Consider the following 20973-nt stretch of genomic DNA (forward strand, 5'->3'; position numbering starts at 1 on the left):
CGCAAAATCGGCAACGTCGTTCGACGTTCGTCGATCGCTGCCACGCGACGTACGCGATTGATTTCAAATGAAATATCGTGGTTCACGGTCGAACGGCAACGAGACTACGCATAAAGATACTTTTCACGACGACTAGATGACATATTTCCGATTCTTCGGGTTTCGATCGCGTTATCGGTACGTTACGTTTCGTCTCGATGTTTCCCGAACGACGAGACGACGTCGGAAGAAAACGCAACGTACCGATAACGCGATCGAAACATATTTTTGTCTGCTGCTCTGTTACCGTATCGTGTACCTTTGTTTGACTTTTAAACATTTTTTAAAGAATTTGGAAATTACAAAATGTACAAAAGACATTGAAAATGTGACCGAACAGGTTCCTTCCATTTTTACCTACTTTACCTTGAGACATTTCTTTTCAGAGACTGAAATAGATGGAACGATTAACATCTACCTGCTTATATCTTCCCCTGCGATCTTTTCTTGTAATAATGATATTTAGAAGATAATATCGTTAGGCGTTTCGAAATGGCGGAATTCTGGGGAAGGGAAAGAAAGACGGAGCCAATAAAGGCACAGTGGCGTAGAATCATAATGTAACCATATTATTTCTTTCAACGTAACACAGTATTATTATCATTATCATCATTGTTACAACAGTTGTTTGAATATGCCCGGCGTAGTGGTGTAGACCATCGTAGACCGTTATTTTCTATTCTTAGGTATGGTAGTAACAATCGTAACAACGACATCGGTAACAACAACAACAATAATAATAATAAGAATAATAATAGCAATAGTAATGATAATTGTCATAATCGTAATCATCAATTATATTAATTATGATTATAGTAATATTTATCAGCCGGTAATACGTATCATTCAAAGATTACGATGCTTTCTTTACGCACGATACATAGGCACAAGTGTGCGCGTCGAAGCGTTTAAGTTTGATTCATCGATCGGATTTCTGATACAACGATCGAAAATATTGTCAAAAGTAGTACTTTCACGGGATAAAGATACAATATTTCAAAGATAACGACGAACTTTCGTATCTAGAGGCACTATCGTTCACGTGTTTCGTTTCTCGTCGATGTCATTTTCTCAAATTCTATCAGATACATCGTATATCCCCAAAGGTTCTCCCTTTGTTCTTAAAACAACGAGCGAGAGAAACGAACGAAAGAAAAAGGCAAAATGGGTACAATATAATCGCTTAAGGCTTAAGATTACGAATCGATAGAAAATCGGACGTTCCTTTAAGTGTAAAAAGTTTCGTGAAAATTCGAAAGGTTGTAAGGAAACTATAGTATAGATGGTAACGGATAAATATCTCACGATTCGTCGCGAACGTTATTTCTTTCAGCCGTTCGAGACGTATCGCTCACTCTTCACCACTATCCGAACCGAACAACGTTTTGCTTCTAGAAGAAAGTTACACGCGATCGTGTTCGGTCTCTTCGCTTGATCTGTTTCGTTTCGTTCGCTTCGTTTTCGCGTTCGTATTTACGTTTACGTTCACGTTCGCGTTCGTATTTCGTTTTGTAGATATTGAAAAGCGTAATAGTGACAGTAGCGGGTAACAGAGAACGGTGCTACGGCGTTCAAAAGCGCTTCGTGCTTGGAAATCAATCGTAACGCTTATCGTAGGTAGCTGGCAGCCTTTCCTCACGCGAGGTTGCCTACAATATCGTGTACGATGCAATAGCGTGATTCGCTTCGCAAATGTGCCACTACGTACGAAGCGATTTGAACGACAATTTTTCTCAGGACAAACGACTCGGTTCTCGAACATGGCCGCAAGTAGATCGTCCAAGATTTCATCAGCAGAGCCGACTGATCGATCTGCGCTCGGGCCGTTGCACGTTCTTTATGCACGTTCTAAAAGAAATTGACAAATTTTACTAAATGTACGTGACTATTGTATCGATGTAACACATTCGAGATCGACGATCTAGATCATTCGCGGAGTTTTTACGCTATCCGCGAGAAATTTTAAAGTGAAAAAAACTGCGCAGAATGCGCGTAATATTGTGAAAAATATCTTGTCAAAATTCATCGATCTCCAATGTATTAACTTAGTAGGTATCGATCGTTAGCGTAAATATTAGATGCGGGTAATGGAAGATCTGTTCGTCCGCCGTAACTGACGAGATGGAAAGAAGCGAAAACGATAAATATTCGAATTAAATCTCGACAGTTACTGGGATGCGACGATTGCTGTAATAAAATATAAAAATCTCCGTAATACATCTGTCGTTGAATGACAATTTGATCGCTTATTAAGAGCAGACGATCGATAAATCCTTATACGGATTTGAAAATTGGAAAATTTTTGCATAAACTTGAACGTATCGTATCTTGACCCACGCTAGGGTTAAAAATATCAACGAAGCATTGCCTTCTATTGTACGAAAATCTCAAACGGACGATTAGTATTTGCAAAAGCGGTACGAGACGTATGCATGTCCATGGTGGTCGCAAGACGCTGCCAATAAGTAATAAAATCACATGGAAGTGCAAGGAATCAACGTTCGTTGCAACTGTTACAGAAAGAGCAGAAAATTCGTTGTTCATGCGCAACTACTTGTTACAGTACCAGAGTTTTAATACCAACAAATTTTTCTCTGTCAAATTTGAGCAACTTACCCATCTTATTCACTGAGTACCGGTAGCAGAGACCTTACGCGACAATTAGATTAAAAAAAAGATAGGATTAGCTCGTGATTCCGCGAAAGTTTTTTTCTTAAACTATACGTACAGTAACATATTTTCCATCGATTTTGAAACGATTCAATAAGAAATCGTTAGATAACGAGGTTCGTCTACTTACAGTTCGATGCTCTGAATGGTAGATGTGGGACACGTGATATCCACTTTAACGTGACAATGCTTGTGACACTTCATTTGACAGTCTCTACATTCGTAACCCTGCTTGCCCAATCTTCGCGCAAGCGTTCGCTTACACACCTCGCATACGGTTCCACTGAAATGAAACGACTCCACGTCTGACTCCACGCTAATTTCATTTCTAATGCGATTTTTTCGCAATTGGATACAATATGACACGCCTCTCGGATGTTAAGTAATTTTCAAATATATCGCTGACACATAGCGAAACGATAGGATAAATAAACGCTGTTAAATAATATTATTACTACGAAGATTCTCTGAAATATCGCTCTCGGAGTACAAAGTGGAAGATCTAGCTGGTTAAAAGCTTTTACGCAACGACGTATACGTAATACGGTGTGTTCCGCGTTAGCTTACCCAGCCATATGTTTCGCTATGAAAGTGTGATCGTTGAATATGTGAAGCTTCGTGCCTTTCTTTCGCCATTTGCTCTTTTGTGCGAGCGACAATGGTACTAGGTAATGCCTGAAAATAACAAAAACGGACGTCGAATATGATTCGTTCGGCATACGAAAATATAAACGGTAAAACGAACGTCGTGTTGCTTACTTTTTAATACCATTCTCGAGGGTCTCGAGAACTAAAGTGGAAGCCTCGTTAACGTAAGTTCTGGTCGACGCTCCGCTTATACCGGATGCTTCGCTCAAACTCGATCTCCTCGAATGCTCTTCCCTCCCTGGTATCGATAAACGAACTATAAAATTCAAGCGAAACAATCGTTTGCAACTCACGTTACGTTAGTCGCGTGTCAGCGTTATTGGCACGGGAAATGTCTTTTATTGGCAGTGGCGTTAGCGTTGTAACGTTGGCGTGCGTGTATCTCATACTCTTGTCGGCTGATCGCTTTACGAAGCTCCGTAAAATGCGCGCTCTACTGCTGTTGCTCGTTGCATCATCGGTATCGGGATGATCGTACTTACCAACGTTGCGTGCCACGCACGGGATTCGTGTGCAAAACAAACAAGTAGAATTTTATACTAAAGACTCGGACTACTAGAGGGAAGAGGCACTAAGTCTGTTCTAAATCAGGAATCGTTTCACGGGCGTAATGTATACTCGTGAGCAAACATACCCGAGCCAGGATCACGCGCTCTGTCCGCAGATATAGACCTGGAGTGTTGATCCTCGTGGTTCGCATCGCCTTCCGGTCCGACCGATCTGCTTCTCGTCTTCGATCGACTCAATCGTTTCTTTATCGTTCCAAAGAAATCTCGCCTTTTTCTTCTCGTTCTACCCCTTTCTACGACACGAGGAGGCATAATGTAAACCAACTATAGCGTTTCAGGTGAAAGCTGGAAACGTCTTGATACTTATGAATGGAAGAGTACGCAGCGAGCGGAAACGATAAAAAAAAGAAAAGAAAGGAGGGGATACCTTCGGAATTGGAAGAATTCGGCGTGCTTTCTGGTCCCGAGGTCACGCTCGTATCTTTCGGTCCATGCTGAAACGAACGAAAACAAAAGGTTTATAAACAGACGGTTAAGGTCGCGGTTGTTTCACAAGCATCGTTATAGACTTTTTACAAGGTTTCTTTTCGAATCGACTGTAACGTAATTAGCGAAAACGTGAGAACGCGAAAATTAGAACGGCGCTGCGTTAAGAATAGGACAGAAACGATCTCGTGACAACAAGAATAATTACCTCCGGAGAGATTTCCTGCCAGTTTCCACTTTCCGTCAGGGCGACCTGTGGAATTAGTAAACACACGCCACTCAACTGACGATAATTAGCGTTCTCGTAAAACACAAGGCTGCCTGATTTCCAATTGGTTCATAGATGCAAGAAGGACGTAAATTGGAGACAGGCCGTGAAAAATTAAACGGGAAATGGGATCGTTCGAACGAAAGGAATATTATAAATACCGTGGCTTTCGATGCTGGAACGGGAATCCGGGGAATGGACGTAAGATAAGGAGGATCTAAAAAAATGCTGATAAAATACGTGCGCGGATTTACAACCATGATCACGCCGGTGACGACGAGGGTGAGAGGACACGACGTCAAGCAATGGCTTACCTTAACCACCTGCCGCTCTGGCTGCTGCAAAAGAGAAGACACAACAAAAAAAAAATAGACCATAATCGATAGGTGTTAGTAGATGGAGTAAAATTTGCATAGGTCTCGTAATTGCATTCAACGTGCAGATTCATTGAGCGTACCCTTTGCTGGCTGTGCACGATCAGAGTTCCTTTGTTCCCGTTGCTTTGTCCAGTTCTGTAAGGCGAATCCACCACGTTGCCATTGGTCAGATAGTCTGCAAATTACATTTGGTCGCTCAAAATATCTAATCGGTCGGAAGGAAGAACGGAAGGAGGTTTACGACTTTCTACGTCCATCATTCCACCAAGCATTCGTCATTTCGTTTACCAGATAAGTTTTCGCATGCCTGGCAACGCGACCGCGATTATGCAAGCATATTGCATACACTGTCATCGTGATTTGCCAGGTTCGCTTCACTGGTAGTCGAAATAACTTCGAAGAATCGTCGATCGTAAGAAACTCGGGCCGAGAAGTGAGCGTACAATCGTTTCGTATCGTGCTAGAGGAACGTTAAAGCGAACGTTAAGTAACGGAGTTGACAGAAGAAGGGAGACAGCTAGAGAATTCTATACGTGTACATACGAGTAAACATAGGTCATGCGAATTATTACATGGCAGTGGAAAGTACAATCCGGTGCTAGAGATGCAGGCACGCGCACGAGAGGGAGAGTACGTGTCGCTGCTAGTGCGAACAACCAATAAATACGATCTATTCTATAGTTGTAGAAGAAAAAAAAAACAGGATCTACGTTGCGTTAAAGTACACAGTGAAATGTAACATCGTTTCGACGAGATCATATGTGGCGAGAGTTGCGATCAACTGTTTGAGTACGATTTTTAAAGGGCAGTGACATCACTAATCATCGCTATGTTTTCACACTTGTGAACACGAACGCAATGCCTTTCAGATAAAGTAATTGGTAATTACCCCCTTCGGATTGAACGGTAGAGTCGTACAAGATAAGTGTGCTGTTACCATTGTTGTAATTTAGACTATTGTCGCTGATGAGATTTGTCGGGGTGTAGGTACGAGGAGTCGGTGACACCGGCTTTATCGTCTCCTTCACCTTGTAAGGTTTGCTCCCAATTTGAGGCACCTCCGCGCCCTCGATGAATAGAAACTGAGAAAAGAGAGGACAGAGAGCGAAAGAGAGAGGATAGAAAAGGAAAGAAAACAATGAAATGGCATAGCAAATAAAGAAATATCGTTAAATTACACCGCGTATGGGCGTTCGCGTCGCTCTTTTACTTACCTCTACGGTCAGAGTGCCGGTGATATCTTCCTCTTCGTACGGTCGATTTTGAAGAGGTATGATCTGTCTCTGACTCGGATTTGCGAGCAACTCGTCGATACCGACGATACCCAAACCTAAGAATCGTTGGGATTTATTTACGCGATCGTAGACCTCCAGCAGTACTTCCGACGTATTACGATTGACGTCGCTGCAAATTACGAGCGATCGTGAGATTCAAGCAGGTAAAAGGGTATATTTTGGCTGTTGTTTCGTCAGAAACGAAGAAACGAAGAGAAATCGGTCGATTTCGATGACGACGACTCCGCATCGAACCGACGCGTCGCGATCTTTCGTTCCGAATGACTTACAATAGAAACGCTTCGTCCCACAATGGGTTTCGAGCATCCTTCTTGACGGACGTTTGATTTTTCTGCGGTGGTTCGTCCAATTCAACGACGCAATACGGTTCTAAAGCACCCTGCTCGCCGCCTAATTCCGTTGCTTTCACCACCTTGACGAGCAGCCTTCTGTCACTGGCAATATATTGATTTTGTGTCGGTGTTGGACTTTGAGTTTGAAGTCGTTGTCTGGAGGCTTGAAGCGAATCGCTCGACGTCGTCTAGACGAATTAATTATTCGTTATGTGGAAAAGGGACCGAGTGTCCGAGTCGTTTAAAAATAAATTTACCACGTTGTCGTAATGCATAGGCATCGAAAAGCTGTGTTGCGTGGTCGCCGGTTCCCTCCATAACCGTGGACAGCTCGGATATTGGAACAAATTCAGATGAACATTGGTCCCCCTTAACGCGCCTATTACGATTTCCGTTACGACTTCCTGCAATTGGCTCTCGTCCAGATCTTTCTTTATCGTGCCTACTTGGGCCAGCGAGACTTTCACCTAACGTAAAGGCGAAGGTACAAGGATAACGAGAGATATCACGAAGCCACTGGTTGGAAAAATAACGTAAAAATATGATACAAACGTCCGGCCAGCCGTCGCATTTCAAGTCTAGCAGAAGCTTCTCGGTGATGCAGATGACGTTTAATCGCGCACGGAAACGATTTACGTTTACGCGATAGTGGCTGATTTCGAGTTTATCAGCTTTCCGGCGAGACGCTTTCAACTGTAACGCTGGAGTTGCTTCGCAATCGCACGTGATCGTCTGAAACGAAATAAACGAGATGACCATACTTGAAACGATCCTTGACACAGAAAATACGTGACGAAAGAATATTTCATACGTACCACGTCATCCTTGGAGTCGCACTCGCAAAAGATGTTAGAGAGATTCGGCGGATGTGTTTCGGGTAAAACTCGAACGAACTCGACTCCGACTCCGTGCTACGAGTAACGAGAAAACACGAGTGAAAACGCATTTTTCCGTAACAATCGAACAATTCAAAGAGGCTTTGTTTTTCATTGTTCAATTTCAAATAGATTCTATTCGGTGTTATCGCGGAGTTGGTTCGTAGAAAATGAGCGGGCCAACGATAAGCGCGCGTAACTCGACGAGCCTGAAGCACGATTTCTAGGGCCTCGTCGGTAAAATTGTCCGACAGCATAGCGCGAATGGGTTAAGCCGGTGTTTTTGTTGCTCAAGAACACCTACGCGGAACATCCTTCTTCAAACCTTCTCCGGTTCGATATTTCTCCGGTCGCTGTCTCTCGACACGGTGAAAGATATTCATGAGACAGGACCGTGAGCAATCCTAACGAAACAGATCTTTTTTCGATATGGAGAAAATGATATCGTTACGATAGAACGGTAATGCCGATGAGAGCATTGAGCGGACGAGAATATCGGCTCACCTCGTCGACGGAGTTGCTGGTAAAATCATTGAGAGACGCGACCCAAGCAGCCAGGAGTTGGTCCAAAATCGCTGGATCTGAGTAGAGCCAAACGATGATCTCGTTGACCCAGCGTACGGCATCCGGGTCGGCCCCAGTGGCGGTCGGCAAATTCAAACTTTTGCTACTTCTTGCGGGGCTGATGAGAACACCGGACGACTTTCTGGTGAGACGTTTGCGTACAGGAGGCGTCGGTGGGACGTAAGAGGACGGCGACGAGCCGATACCGGAAGTCGAACTGGTACCGCCACCGGAAGGATGAGGGGCAGCTGCGTGCGATCCGGAACCGGCGCTGCCGCCACCACCTGCCCCGGCCCCCAAGGATACCGAACCCGATGAAACGATTTTTTGCTTGCCAAGCGAAAGTAACTTGCCTCCACTACCGCCGCCGCCACCTCCACCACCGGCAGTACCACCACCACCACCAGCACCACCAGCACCAGCACCACCACTGACACCGACGCTATCACCGTGAACGATATGGCCGTCCTTGGCGGTAACTATTGCCCCAGAACCGAGCTCGTTTAAAACGAATCGATTGTAAACGTATTTGCCGACACACAGTACCACTAATCCGAACAACATCCAGCCAAATATCAGCATCGATAAGGTATCCATGGTCGTATCACCAGCTGAGTCGAAACTGCATATCAGATCGTCCACCCGCTCGGCCAAGTCGGCCATATTGCCCCATCGTTCGGCCAACCAAGTCCAATTGGATTCCAAAAACATTCTTTTCTATTTTCACCCGCTAGCGAACAGCGCCCCACTACTACCGTATTACAAGTTATTAATAGATCTTGCGTATACCCTGGGCCCCCAGGACTACGGCACTGTCTCCGTCTTGATTTTGCCCAACGACCGCCTCTCAGCAGTTTTCCTTTCCCTGGGTCACATCGATGTCGATCGTCGACTCCTTCGCCCGCAACGCTCTTTACCACGATCTCGCGACGCTCCCCTTTTTCCCGCGTTTTTAACTTGATCTTCTTGCTGCCGATCCGTCGAGACTCGTGCTTTAACAGCTTTCAGTGATTCGTGCTCTAGCCGACGCGGTCGTGGTCAGAGATCGACGATTCTTCTTCTCTCCGATTAGCTCCGAGTCTTTAAAATTCCATCTCGACACCTGCACGGTCTTATTGTCACCATTAACGGCGTGATCACTGCGACGAGCGTGACCACTGTGATCGTGATAGCAATCGTAATTGTTCCCACTTTGCCAAGCCGTAAGCACGTTCGATTTCATTGCCGCCTCCACACGCTGAAACAACAATGATCAATCGGTCAATGGACGTACGCCGGACCGTAACTCTATACATATTCGTTTCGTTAGAGCATCGTGTACGATTGTTTATCGATCAGACTTTGCGACTAATCTCAAATCGATACGAGCAATTATGTACACGAGATTCCAAAACTGATAACATACACGGACAAAACATCGTGGATACCGAGAATGAGATAAGATTATAATTCTGTATTTACGTGTTACGTGTACGGGCAATGGTACAGTTTTCCCTTACCAGTGTTTCGTCATCGAATGCGTCATCTCTCGCGATTCGCGGATCGCGTCATCTCCTATTCGCGTTGTAGTGGAGCTTCGTCGCAGACCTCGTCGAGCGTCCGAGACAGACACGGTGAACGCGTTGCTCGATCAATGATCGACCACTGGCCCGTGGATCTAGTGACACGCGTGATCTCTGCTCGCTACCTCGTTCGCTTGAACTCGTTTCGATCTGTCAATGTTCGAATGCAAATAATTTTCAAACGCGAAACGAATATTTGATCGATATTTTCCTAGTCAACGTGATTCGTGCTGATCTAAGAAGCGTCGTCGCAAGCATCGACTTTTTCGGGTAAATTAAATAAATAAATTCAATTATTTTCGAGCTCGCGAGAATTAAAGAATCTATCTGTGCATTGTTCGCGTTCGATGTAATTACAAGAAAACCCCTGGTTCGATGCACGAGAGAACGTGTACGATATTCGCGTGACACACGCGATATATAAACCTATTCGTATTTCAGCGCGTCAGACGTAGTACACACGTGAAATTACGCATACCGATCCTCTAACTTTGAATCTCACGAAACTTATTTTCTATGGAGAACGACGAACGTAAAACGAAACGAGCGAACCAGATTACGAACTGGTGTGCTAATTTGCCACGGTTCCACGACTTTCCATCGATCCGAGTGGTCAAGACAACCGGCACGTTGTCTACGGCTACGGAACGTTTCGATGGTGTCTCGTAACGCAATCGATTCGTCCTCTCGCGATGCTTCAACTTCGATCTCTTTTCGCTTTCGACGATCACGCGTTACTATGCACTGACGGATCGACCAAGACTACACACCGTAGTACTCCAGCTAATTGTTGTTTCGCCTAAGACTCCGACACGCGGTAGTTCGCTCTGCACGGTGCTCTATAATCGTACATGGATCACCGCTCCTCCGATTACTCGTACCGTGATTACCGTGACTGTACAGTGTATATTCGATCGTTGGAACGTGTATCTTTCATTTGTTTGCCGGTGATTTTGCCACGGTTGCCTGCGCCCACGTCTCGTCGTCTCCAAAAGTCTCACTGTGACGCGTGTCTCTCCCTTTCCGCTCCTCTATCGCCGCAACGCGTGGTCGTCCGTGATCCGCAAGGCGCAAGCGCGTTTACTTTGCCGCATCTACCTTTACGACTTTCGTTTCTTTCGTTTCCTCCAGTCACCTATACCGCGCGATACCAACAACGGTTGACCTGATTTTTCCCGCCCGACTAGTTCGAAGCGAGTTTCACGGTCGTTCGTACGTTTTCGACAACTTCCGTTGTCGCGCGATCAACGTGTTCCAAACGGGTACCTGCGGTAGTATCTGTTCGCAGGTCCCGCGATCGAACTAGCGAGGTAGTGGCGAGAAAGAGAGAAGGCGCGACGCGTAGACCAAGTGACCGGGGCGCCAGTCGGCGACAGGCGATCTCCTCCGGCGAGTCGGCGGCACGGTGTCGCGACGGGAAACACCACGGCGAACGGTTACGTTCCTACTACAAACTTAGGTCGATCCAGGCGCGCGTCGCGCTCTCTCGATACTCTTTGCGCGTTATCGATCCGCAACGAACCGCGAAACACCCATAGGTCGCACCCATGGCTCCTACATGATACGCGAGTCTCGTACCTATGTGTGAGTCTATGAAACGAGTAATCGTAATCGGAAACGCCGTGACCGCGATCGGCCACGCTAGGTATCCTCCTAGATGATATCCTGCTGTTTTATGCGTCATTCGTTCTTTCCCCTTCTCTAGGCCCCTTCTAGTCAGCCCTCGACTCCATATCCTTTTCCCATCGGTACAGACCTTCCTACGCCCCTTTACCTCTCTCTCTCTCTCTCTCTCTCTCTCCCCTCTCCCTTTACATCATATTCTTGGACAAGTGACGCATCGTTGCTATAGTAAGTAGTGAACGATCGAAAATCACCGACGAGGAGTGGAATCGATGTATGCGATTATCGGTGACCTGCATGGAGCGGAGTTCATCCAGTACAAAATCGTGCGCGAGTTTCTCGAGAGCATGGTTTGAGTCGTTGCTTACCGATAGATAAGGATTCTACGGGTCGTAGAGATCGGGAATCGTACTCGCGAGACGATGAAACAGATCTATAAATAACTCGATGGAATCATTGGGTCGAGCGGACTGGAATAAAAACTTTTCTTCTCGCATTAAAGCTCGGATTAAAGGGGAGCTATTCTAGTAGATTGAGCGTATACTTTTTATTGTTTCGTCATTCATTTACATACAAATATTTTCAAGATACGTCTTAAGAAACAGTGCGTGTTCGGCATCGGTTCTTCAAACTTCGTACGTTAGTACTGCTAATTGTATTTTGTATAAATTTTCCTCGCGGTCGCTTTAAACGCTAATAGAATACGCTACGTGGCCTCGTCGAGCTTTTCTTTTCGATGAGTCTAGGATGCGTTCCGTCGTTGTCGTTGCCAGTTGTAGAACCTAGATAGTTCGCTAAGGGACGATATCGACGTTTCTCGTGACCAGACGACGCACCATTTTTGTTTGCCACACGAAGGGTGCGGCCCGCTTCTAGCAAAGTAATCGAACATGTAAACGCTGCCATTTCGTTTCGCCACGAGGCTGTTTATTCGTTACAACGTTCATAATTACCATATGCTTTTTCCAATTATTTATTCTTCATTTGCATCGTCGATTTACATATATTATAAACAACGACGGGAAACGGCGACGAGACTCGACGGTCGGCTAATAAGTCACGCGAACTTAAGGTATCACTGATACGCACGCACGCACGCACGCACGCGTACGCACTCGTGCACGCGGTGACACGTTAACAATCGTTGTTTCGGACAGAAGGAATAATCGGCAGAAACTGCGAGCGCGTTATCGAACTTGATGACGAGGGAGGCAGGTTGATTAGCGAGTAAAATAAAATTTCTTTCTGCTTTTTTCGAACTCTCGTTGCCGTTGCGTCGCACGTAATACATAAAATAGCGTTTCACTCGTTATTCTTTTATATCATACGTGTATTTTCTTGCTGCTGATACATTAATTATAATACACACCGTTTATAATGGCCCTGGACACGGCACAGTCTCGCCGACTCGGCTCGATTCGTCCCGATTCGTCTCGATCCGTCTCGATCCGTCTCGATTCGACCCGATTCGTCGGTGTCGCAAAAACCAACGCGTCGATCCGTTATCGGCATGCTCTCTCTTTTGCGCTTCTTAAATAATTTCAATCGTAACAAACACTCTTTATGCTCGCGCGTTTAATCTTGTCATATTAAAATTATCCATGTATGATATATGTATATATAAATATACATATGTTAAATATAATTATAAATGCATCTAACACTAGTCGCTTTTCTCGTACCCCGTGCAATTTAGTTCATTCCCTCGAATCCATCGAACGTTCACCGTTGCCGCGCCCAAAATTTCCCCTTCTCTCTTCCTCTCCCCCCCCCCCTCTCTCTCTCTTGTTCTCGCTCCTTTACACGCTACATCGCCATTTGACATTCGCGTGCGCATTCATGGACACACACACGTTCGATACGTACGCGCGCACATACAATGTCACTCATACACGCACACATCCTCATACCTGCTCCACCTGTTGTTTAATCGTTTAAAATTTAGTCTTGCATCTTCGAACGGAAGGCTTCGTCAAATCGTTATTTTTTCCTTTTTTTTTTTTTTCTCAAGACAACGCAACGTTGATTGCAAGATCATTAAGTTTACCGTGGAAAGCTTAAAAAGTAGAGTAGAAACATAAATCATTGAAAAAATATAAAGCCCGATAAGCGTAAAAACCTTGAAAAATTGTACATTTCCATCAGTGGAATGCGATAGACAGAGCGGAATACGTTATTTCAATGTAAAATGCATCAAATGGCAAAGAACGTTGCCGGAATATGTACTTATGTACTTATCGTTACAATAAGAGTATCAGTTTATTCAGTTCAGTCGGCTGTTGCTTAGCGCCGTATCGGTATTATTATAAAATTGATCGTTTCATTTTCTTTTTTCAATTTCACGAACGTTAAAACATCTTGAAAGAATGTTTCACGGTAAATGCAAATGGAATATGTATTGAGATCGACGTACCAGTCTGGAATTACAGTTCCGTGAAAAAATACGTAATACAAAAGAGAAAGTTTGATCGAATAAAATCAGAAGTGAATCACATTCACAGAGAATATTTGTGCGAGAACGTGCGAAACGATGGACAATTATTAATTATCAGTTACATCTCCGAAAGACACACGTCATATCGAGACATTAGCTTATCCCACGGAATAGTGACAGTGTATCGGTGATTAATACCTTTAATCTTTACTTTCCTTATACGACTAGAAATTGAGATTTAAAATTTAGTTCGATAATACTTAACATTATCGTTGCGCTCTTAATTAGTGCGTTAATTTAGTAAATCGGTTATCACAAATCTGTCTTATGAAACAAAGAAAAAGAAAAAAAGAAGGAAAGAAAGATGTCAGTTAAATGTTAAATGCGATGAGAATCGTCAATGTTTATCACGCGTCATTCGAATTTAGATACGCACATATCGTAGTATGTCCTCATATCGTGTCATATCGCGTCGTACATCGAATGACCGGTGATGTAGCACGTTCGAAAATACATACATAGATATTGCGAGGAATGGATACACGATTATCTTTTCTTCTTTTTCTTCTCACTTCTTTCTCGCGCTTCATTCTTCCTCTCATTTGCACTCTCTTTCTCGCTCGCTCGCGCTCCCCGAACTTTGTTCTGGTTGTATGCAATAAATGCCAATAAGCTGGTGCGAATCAGCGTATACACGGCTATATTATAGATACATAGAATATATATGAACTGCAACGTTAATTTTCTCATTTTCCGTGAGAATCGTACGAGAGACGATAAAAAAATATAAGAACGGAGAGTAGTATACAATATCGATAGCAAACACGATCGCCCTGTCATCACTAAGTCGGTCATTTGTCGAATTTTGAATTTGTTGTAGCGATCAATGATGCGTAAATATAAAATCGATGTAATCGTTTAACGATCGGATCGTGTGGGTGTATTTAGAGAAATCTCGAATCAACCGAGAACTTTATGTTTATGTGAAGATTGTGTGGCAATCGATCGATGATCGCTTTCATTCTGTTCTACCTGTTTTACGGTACCGAAACATTTTCACTTGGAATGTATCGAGCTGTGCGTTATTAATGAAATCTGTACATGGAAGTAGTGGTGGTATGTACGGAAAAAATCCAAGTAAGATTCAATTTAAGTTGCGTGCATTTTGATAAGAAAATTGGGAGCAAATGTTCAAAAAAAAAAAAAAGAAAAAACAAGAAGAAAGAAAAAAAAGTGGCATGACTATTGCGAAACAATTTAACGCGCGTAAGGTTCTTTCAGCCCCAATTTAAATGCATCTTAGACTAGAGAAATCTCTTTTATAAATTCTTACGTATCTTTAGCTGAGTCGAATTCCGTGATATTTACATAGAAACGCAAGCGTTTACCATTGTGCGTGGGATCAGCTTTTATGTTACGTCACGATAGGTTGCTCGATTTAACTACGAATAATACTTGTCGGAACAAGGAGAACAGCAATCGTCGTTAATGAAAGAGAAATTGTACGATACCACCGAAGACTAATACGGATGCAAATGTAGGCGATCCGTGATGTGTGCTGTGCATCGAATTGGTAGAATCAGAATCGATTTTATCCAAAGTTCATGGTTGCTTACTATTCGTCCAGTAAGCAACGAAAGGGTACGGTTCACTTAGAACACTAGATTAGATATAACGTACTTACACACAAACATGTCTGATATACATGGGGTATAACTGCATTCCATTTTCGCGAATACGTAGTAAAAAAAAGTCGTGTACGGTTGTCGATGATCGTTTCGATTGATCTACACAGCGGTAGAATTTTTCATTTCTTCTTCGCTTTAGTTCAAACTGGTCCGCGTCTCATCTTTATCTTCTACTTAGTTCTGCTCTGACAGCTGAAAGTATAAAAAGAGGGGGAAAAAACAATAGAATGCATAAACGATTTTCAAACACATTAACACATTTGATCGAACTATCGTTACCATCTACGATCTCTTGTTTCATCTTTTGGAATTCTTTGCGCACTTCCTTGATGATCTCCGCTTTAAATGCCTCCATTTCTTGAACGGTAAGCACAGCCCCGTCGTTAACGCCGTTTACTTTCAGGAGCGTATCCTCAGAAGCAGAACCAAACCTCTTGCGGACAGATTTCGGTGATTCGGCACCGTTCGAGAATTTATTATTCGACAAACTGTTCTTATCCCATGATTTCTTATCGGGTGAACTTTCAGGTTCCTACGGAAAAGAAAGAAAATAAAAAGAAAAAAAGAAAGACGTGTTGCAAGTTGAAGATTGATAGCAATAAATTTGAACGCAGAAAGAATATTACAATCGAGAAAAGAAACCTACTTGCGGTTGTTCGGGTTGTTTCTTCTCAACGGCAGCTCGCCTACGAGCTAGAGTTTTAGCCATTTCGTCCATCATAGAAGCCATTCCACCACCTCCGCCCCTTCCTAAAGTGCCGTAATTCCCGCTGTTTCCAGCACTTCCACTGCTGCTGGTACTAGAACCACTATTCTCCACGGGTTGCTGCGATGCCTAGAATAACATGGAAACAGTGATGTGAGAAAGAGATAAAAATCAGTAGAGAGAAAGAGAGACGAAAGTTAAAATAAATTCAAGACGAATGATACGAACCTGCTGCTTCTTTTTAAGACGAGTCGCTTGAATTGCAGCAGCCAACGAATTGGAATCCGGCGATGGTTCGCTGGTAGTGACGGAACTTACAGATCCGGTAGAACCAGATGCAGAAAGGGGATTAAGATTGGTAGCAGGTAGGTTGACTTTTGGAGCAGGTGGTGGAGGAGGTGGAGGAGGAGCAGGTCCAGCCAGCGGCATCATAGGAGGAGGTTGAGGACCGGCACTGCCAATGGGAGCGTAAATATTAGGATTAACCGGTGGCACATGATGTCCACTGCCGGGGCCGGTACTGCCACTGCCTGCATTACTTCCGCAGTTACCACCGCTACCACCGGCACCAGTGCCGGTGCTGCTGTACTGATTCACCGAGTTTGATGGTGTTCCATAAGGATTCGTAGCGGCCGAAACTGCCTGTAGTTGGTTGTTACCATACTGTGCCTGTGCCTGAGATACGACACTGTACTGAGACTGGTTAGGCTGGCCAACGTTGACTCCGACGCCTACCCCGTACTGGCCTGTCGTCGCGGTTCCGCTGCTCGCGTACTGACTAATCGAATTACTACTTCCATACTGATTTCCACCAGCACCACCCGTACCACTGCTACTTCCGCCGCCACCGTATTGGTTTGCTTGTCCCGGTTGTCCGCTAGGATACGCATTGCTAATTTGCCCGTTGTTATTGTAGAAGTTATTTTGATTTCCGGAGGGATACTGACATGGACTTTGCCCGACGACAGCGACGGTCGCGTACTGATTACTATTTGGCGCACCTCCGTACTGGTTTCCTTGAGTACTACCGTAAATCGATTGCGCCTGAGATTGATTCGGTAGATTCGACTGAGATGACGGGGATTGCGCGTATTGGTTCATCATCATCGGGGGTGGTGGTACCGGTGCGTTAAAGTTTATCATTGTCGGCGGACACGGTGGAGCTGCCGCCGCCATAGGAGGCTGAGGCGGTGGTATCGGAGGCGCACCTCCGCTCGACATTTGTCCTGCAGCAGTTCCCATACCGCCGGTAACTTGCATCGATTGCATAACAGTTTGCTGCTGAGGTTGAGGAGCTGGCGGTGCCGACGATGTTCTGTGATGACCGGATTGTGATTGTTGTTGCATTGGCTGCTGTTGCTGTTGTTGCGCTTGATGCTGCTGCTGTTGTTGCTGTTGGGGTGGTTGTGGCGGCGCTGGTGGCTGCGGTTGTTGTTGCACAGATTGTTGAGGCGTTTGCTGTTGTTGTTGTTGTTGTTGCTGCTGCTGCTGCTGTTGCGAAGTAGGTTGTTGTTGTTGCGATGCGAGGGGGCAACTCGGGGAAATTGCGTTTGGACTATTTGTTGCTGTAAAAAACACACGAATTGGAAATGTTTCTCAGATCTCGCGACTTCTATCCGATAATTCGTCATTCATTTATCGCGTTATATCGTACCTTGGCTTTGCTGAGACATTCTGCGTTCCTGAATGATCGCCACATCTTCCCTGGTCATAGTTCTGGCCAACAAATATACGATCAACTCTTTTCTCATTTTCTCGATATATAGGTGCGAAAAAAAAGAAGCATAGAGAAAACGAACCTGTATCCCATATCTTCGTCATATTGAGCATTAGTCGGTTGCTGTTGCTGAAAGACGGATTGCTGTTGAGTAGCTGAGGCGGGGGCAAGACTTCTCGATATGTTGCTTCCATTGCTCAACACCTACGTTAAATGTCAAACAATTACTAAATAATGTATGTCCTGATCCATGTTGATCGATAGATAAACTAGAAGTAGAAGCGCTACGACTGTGTAGTTTAGCTTTACGTTAGTTGGCGCTTCTTTTCCAATGTGTGTTTCTGTTTCTATCGGTTTAAACTCACATCGAGCGCTTGCAGCATCGCTCTGGCAAATGCGTCGGCGTCGTCCTTACTGGAGAAATTCAGACCGTATACTTGCTTGTTATCTCGCCATTGGTGAAACGTGACTGTCGCCTGATTGTACTTCAGTCCCTTGAGGATCGCGCAGTTGATGACGATCTCGTGATCCTGCAACTTTCTTCCCACCACGCGAAACGTATTGTTCACTTGGTGATGATATAACTGAACTTTGGAGAGTCCTGAAGAACTGCCACTCGGTACCCATTTTTTATTAACGTCGTCATATACCATTACCGACGCACGAGCGGACGATATGCTCACTTCGCTGAAACATAAGGAGAGGCACGTTTTCTTCGTTATATATCTACCTTGGTGGCCTAAAGCGTGTAGCGGTTATTTGCATGAAATAATCGAAATACAGCAAGTAAATGCTACCACGATCGATATTCTTCCGGAAGGATTTGCTGCGGTCGACGAGAATACGAGTATCGCCTCATTGTTTCCTCGTTCGTTGGAATCGCGAGGAATTTTTCCCAATTTTTTCACTCATATGATTATTAACCAAGGAATTACGAGATTTCGCGTACAACGTTACGTTCGGTGTCACTTTCACCGTGCGCGGACCACGTTAAAACAGCACGAGCCGCTCACGAAATGAGAACAGAACGAAACGGAATACTAAAAGATACTGCCACTTCCTTCTTTGCTCAGCGTACGATCAGACTAGCCTGGATTCGAGATAAGAGCCGGAGTAGTATCCGCGATACGCGTAGTTTTCGAGTCTTCCCGTGTCCGTTGTTGTGCGACTCCCTTTGTTTTTTCATAAAATAATTGGCAAAGTGTTGCGTGTGATCAAATCAATTCAACGTGTGGTTCAGAAAAACCTGAGGGAACGAAACTCAAAAGAAATGATTTATACGTAGTTGGCTTTAAAAAATCTCTGTCGTAGAAGAGACAACGCTATTCTTTCGTGTTATTTGCGTACAAGTGATAGAACAGAGGTTCGCGTCACTAGCCTCTCGCCGATCATGTTACGGTATAACCCTTTTAAAACCATTCCCTTTTTTACATGCCCTTAAGTCTCTCGTTCTCACTTTCTCCCTTTCTTCCTCCCTCTGTCACTCCTTTAAAACAGCAGATGCTTTCGATTTCTGGATCGAAATCGAAACGTAAATGCAAAATTTGGCGTTATATTGAGAAACATACGTTTAGATATGTATTAGGGCTTAGCCAAGTGCAAAACGCGTCGAACGTGAATCATAATGTGACTCACTGATCGGCGTAAATATGTTATCGAATAAATTCATTCATATCTTTTCCTATAAAGTAGTAAAAACGTGTGCCGAGGTGAATGAATCAGTGTCAGCGGCGATTACAATATCTCAGGCTCAATGTCATTGATATTTACTTTATCGGCAGTCTGTATAAAATATATAGAAAATTCTTTTATAAAGGTTATTTTATAAAGATTTATTAACGATAGAGGAAGAACGTAGAAGATATCGAAAATTTTAGTCCGCGGAAAAAACTGTAAAATATGCGCTTGCGTGTAGCAGATCTCTCGTCTAACATAAACAAATGTGTGCAGCGAAATTTTTCGCCTAACACTAATCCGTCTTGTGTGTGGTAGACACGCGCGTACATGAGTTGGGTTTAGATAAGGGTAACCCGAGGAAGCGTGAATGGTATTCTGCCTGGACGTAAAAAGGACAGGTATGAACAAAAGTAGAAAGAAGTTTCGCTTGCGTTTACGATACACAAAGGCGTCGAGACGCAAGATTTGGAAGCACGTCAGAATATCATCCGGCAAGCAAGACTAAAAGCGGATCAACGGATGCGTGAAAAGAATACTCGATTGGTAGCGATACAGCCGGTGAGGGTGAAAGAACTGACACGTTTCGAGATATTCGATAAAAAAATAATAGCAAAGCCCTAGCCGAAATGACTCCCACTACATATAAATCCTTTTCGAAAAATTTGAACGCCAAAGAGACATTGCATTGCATCGATAGACAATGGACACATCAGTTACGAAGAGTAAGAAGAGATGCCCGAGCTATTAGAGGTATCCGTTGGTAGCCTACGGAATAAACAATCACCAAAGACAAAAAGAAGTTGCGTTTGAACCCATATACCGAACTCGGCTCGATTTTGTGTGACTCGACCCTCTCTCTCACTCGATGCTGTGTCGTATACGTGGAACTTACTTCATGTTTGTTTCACTGGGAAGCGTATGCTATGCCTTCATGCAAGCCGTATTCCTGCTTCTGCACAGTATATCACCGATTCCATGAAAACACGCGAGATTCGGGCAGGATTTGCGGTAGTTCGACATAAATAACGTACGGCACTAACACCACCCCGACACCCTACCTATGCACATCTAGCCAGCCATATTGCCGACTCCAGGCCCATACTCCTACCACCCTTCGTCTCGATGCACACGTTTACCTAGAGGGAATACTCGAATTGCAAGCGTTCGTACGCTCTACCATTTTTACTTTCTCGTTCATTGTCTATCTCTTTTCTTCCTTCTCATTTTCTTTGTCTCGCTTATTTTGCTCGCCTCGTTATTTTGTCGTTCACAGAAAAAATTTAAATTCTGGCAATATATGTCGAATCGGTTCATTCTGTTCGTGTTTCGATTCGATCAACGAGGTGTAGCTATTTATCGTTGTGAGATATAGCCATTTACTTTGACAGTTCGGATGTTGACCAGCGATATGTAGTTGAGATATTACCATATATTATGCAATTTCAAACTCGATTATCGATGTCAGATTATCGACCGAAACAAGATTGAAATTATTTTGCCAGT

The 20973-nt window shown here is 44.1% G+C and overlaps 2 protein-coding genes across 15 annotated transcripts; both read right to left on the reverse strand.

Moving 5' to 3' along the window:
• Positions 1 to 587: 587 nt before the first annotated feature.
• LOC117234256 lies at positions 588 to 11235 on the reverse strand. 13 transcript variants are annotated; one of them, XM_033495304.1, is made up of 19 exons: positions 10396 to 11233; positions 9563 to 9775; positions 8004 to 9300; positions 7440 to 7535; positions 7177 to 7356; positions 6882 to 7091; positions 6562 to 6812; positions 6212 to 6401; positions 5887 to 6079; positions 5078 to 5172; positions 4935 to 4958; positions 4561 to 4605; positions 4294 to 4360; positions 3992 to 4159; positions 3469 to 3613; positions 3277 to 3384; positions 2840 to 2992; positions 2656 to 2688; positions 588 to 1887 (listed from the first exon to the last, which is right to left on the reverse strand). In XM_033495304.1, the coding sequence occupies exons 3-18, from the start codon at positions 8772 to 8774 to the stop codon at positions 2661 to 2663; spliced, it is 2724 nt and encodes a 907-aa protein (XP_033351195.1). In that variant the 5' UTR covers positions 8775 to 9300; positions 9563 to 9775; positions 10396 to 11233; the 3' UTR covers positions 588 to 1887; positions 2656 to 2660. The 13 variants fall into 13 exon arrangements, with proteins under 13 accessions (XP_033351195.1, XP_033351185.1, XP_033351175.1 ...); XM_033495294.1 differs by lacking the exon at positions 2656 to 2688 and having other exon boundaries at positions 3469 to 3595; positions 10396 to 11235; XM_033495284.1 differs by lacking the exon at positions 2656 to 2688 and having other exon boundaries at positions 4935 to 4955; positions 10396 to 11234.
• Positions 11236 to 11776: 541 nt separating this feature from the next.
• On the reverse strand, positions 11777 to 20585 carry LOC117234309 (protein enabled). 2 transcript variants are annotated; one of them, XM_033495405.1, is made up of 8 exons: positions 20363 to 20585; positions 18159 to 18480; positions 17876 to 17997; positions 17731 to 17792; positions 16305 to 17641; positions 16017 to 16205; positions 15650 to 15902; positions 11777 to 15562 (listed from the first exon to the last, which is right to left on the reverse strand). In XM_033495405.1, the coding sequence occupies exons 1-8, from the start codon at positions 20365 to 20367 to the stop codon at positions 15534 to 15536; spliced, it is 2319 nt and encodes a 772-aa protein (XP_033351296.1). In that variant the 5' UTR covers positions 20368 to 20585; the 3' UTR covers positions 11777 to 15533. The 2 variants fall into 2 exon arrangements, with proteins under 2 accessions (XP_033351296.1, XP_033351287.1); XM_033495396.1 differs by lacking the exon at positions 20363 to 20585 and adding an exon at positions 18591 to 18811.
• Between the last annotated feature and the right edge of the window lie 388 nt (positions 20586 to 20973).

Source organism: Bombus vosnesenskii, unplaced genomic scaffold (assembly GCF_011952255.1).
Source record: "Bombus vosnesenskii isolate JDL3184/JDL3185 unplaced genomic scaffold, Bvos_JDL3184-5_v1.1 scf7180000013263, whole genome shotgun sequence".
Taxonomy (NCBI): domain Eukaryota; kingdom Metazoa; phylum Arthropoda; class Insecta; order Hymenoptera; family Apidae; genus Bombus; species Bombus vosnesenskii.

Excerpts from the sequence above, each read along its gene's own strand:
- LOC117234309 (XM_033495396.1), bottom strand. The coding sequence starts at position 18,652 with ATGAGGCGATACTCGTATTCTCGTCGACCGCAGCAAATCCTTCCGGAA. Across the intron at positions 17,793-17,875 it reads GACGAAGATATGGGATACAG|AACTATGACCAGGGAAGATG; the intron begins GTTCGTTTTCTC and ends TTTGTTGGCCAG. Across the intron at positions 16,206-16,304 it reads GTCTTAAAAAGAAGCAGCAG|GCATCGCAGCAACCCGTGGA; the intron begins GTTCGTATCATT and ends ATGTTATTCTAG.
- LOC117234256 (XM_033495275.1), bottom strand. The coding sequence starts at position 8,774 with ATGTTTTTGGAATCCAATTGGACTTGGTTGGCCGAACGATGGGGCAAT. Across the intron at positions 7,536-8,003 it reads CCAGCAACTCCGTCGACGAG|CACGGAGTCGGAGTCGAGTT; the intron begins GTGAGCCGATAT and ends CGTTACTCGTAG. Across the intron at positions 7,092-7,176 it reads AATGCGACGGCTGGCCGGAC|GTGAAAGTCTCGCTGGCCCA; the intron begins GTTTGTATCATA and ends CCTTTACGTTAG.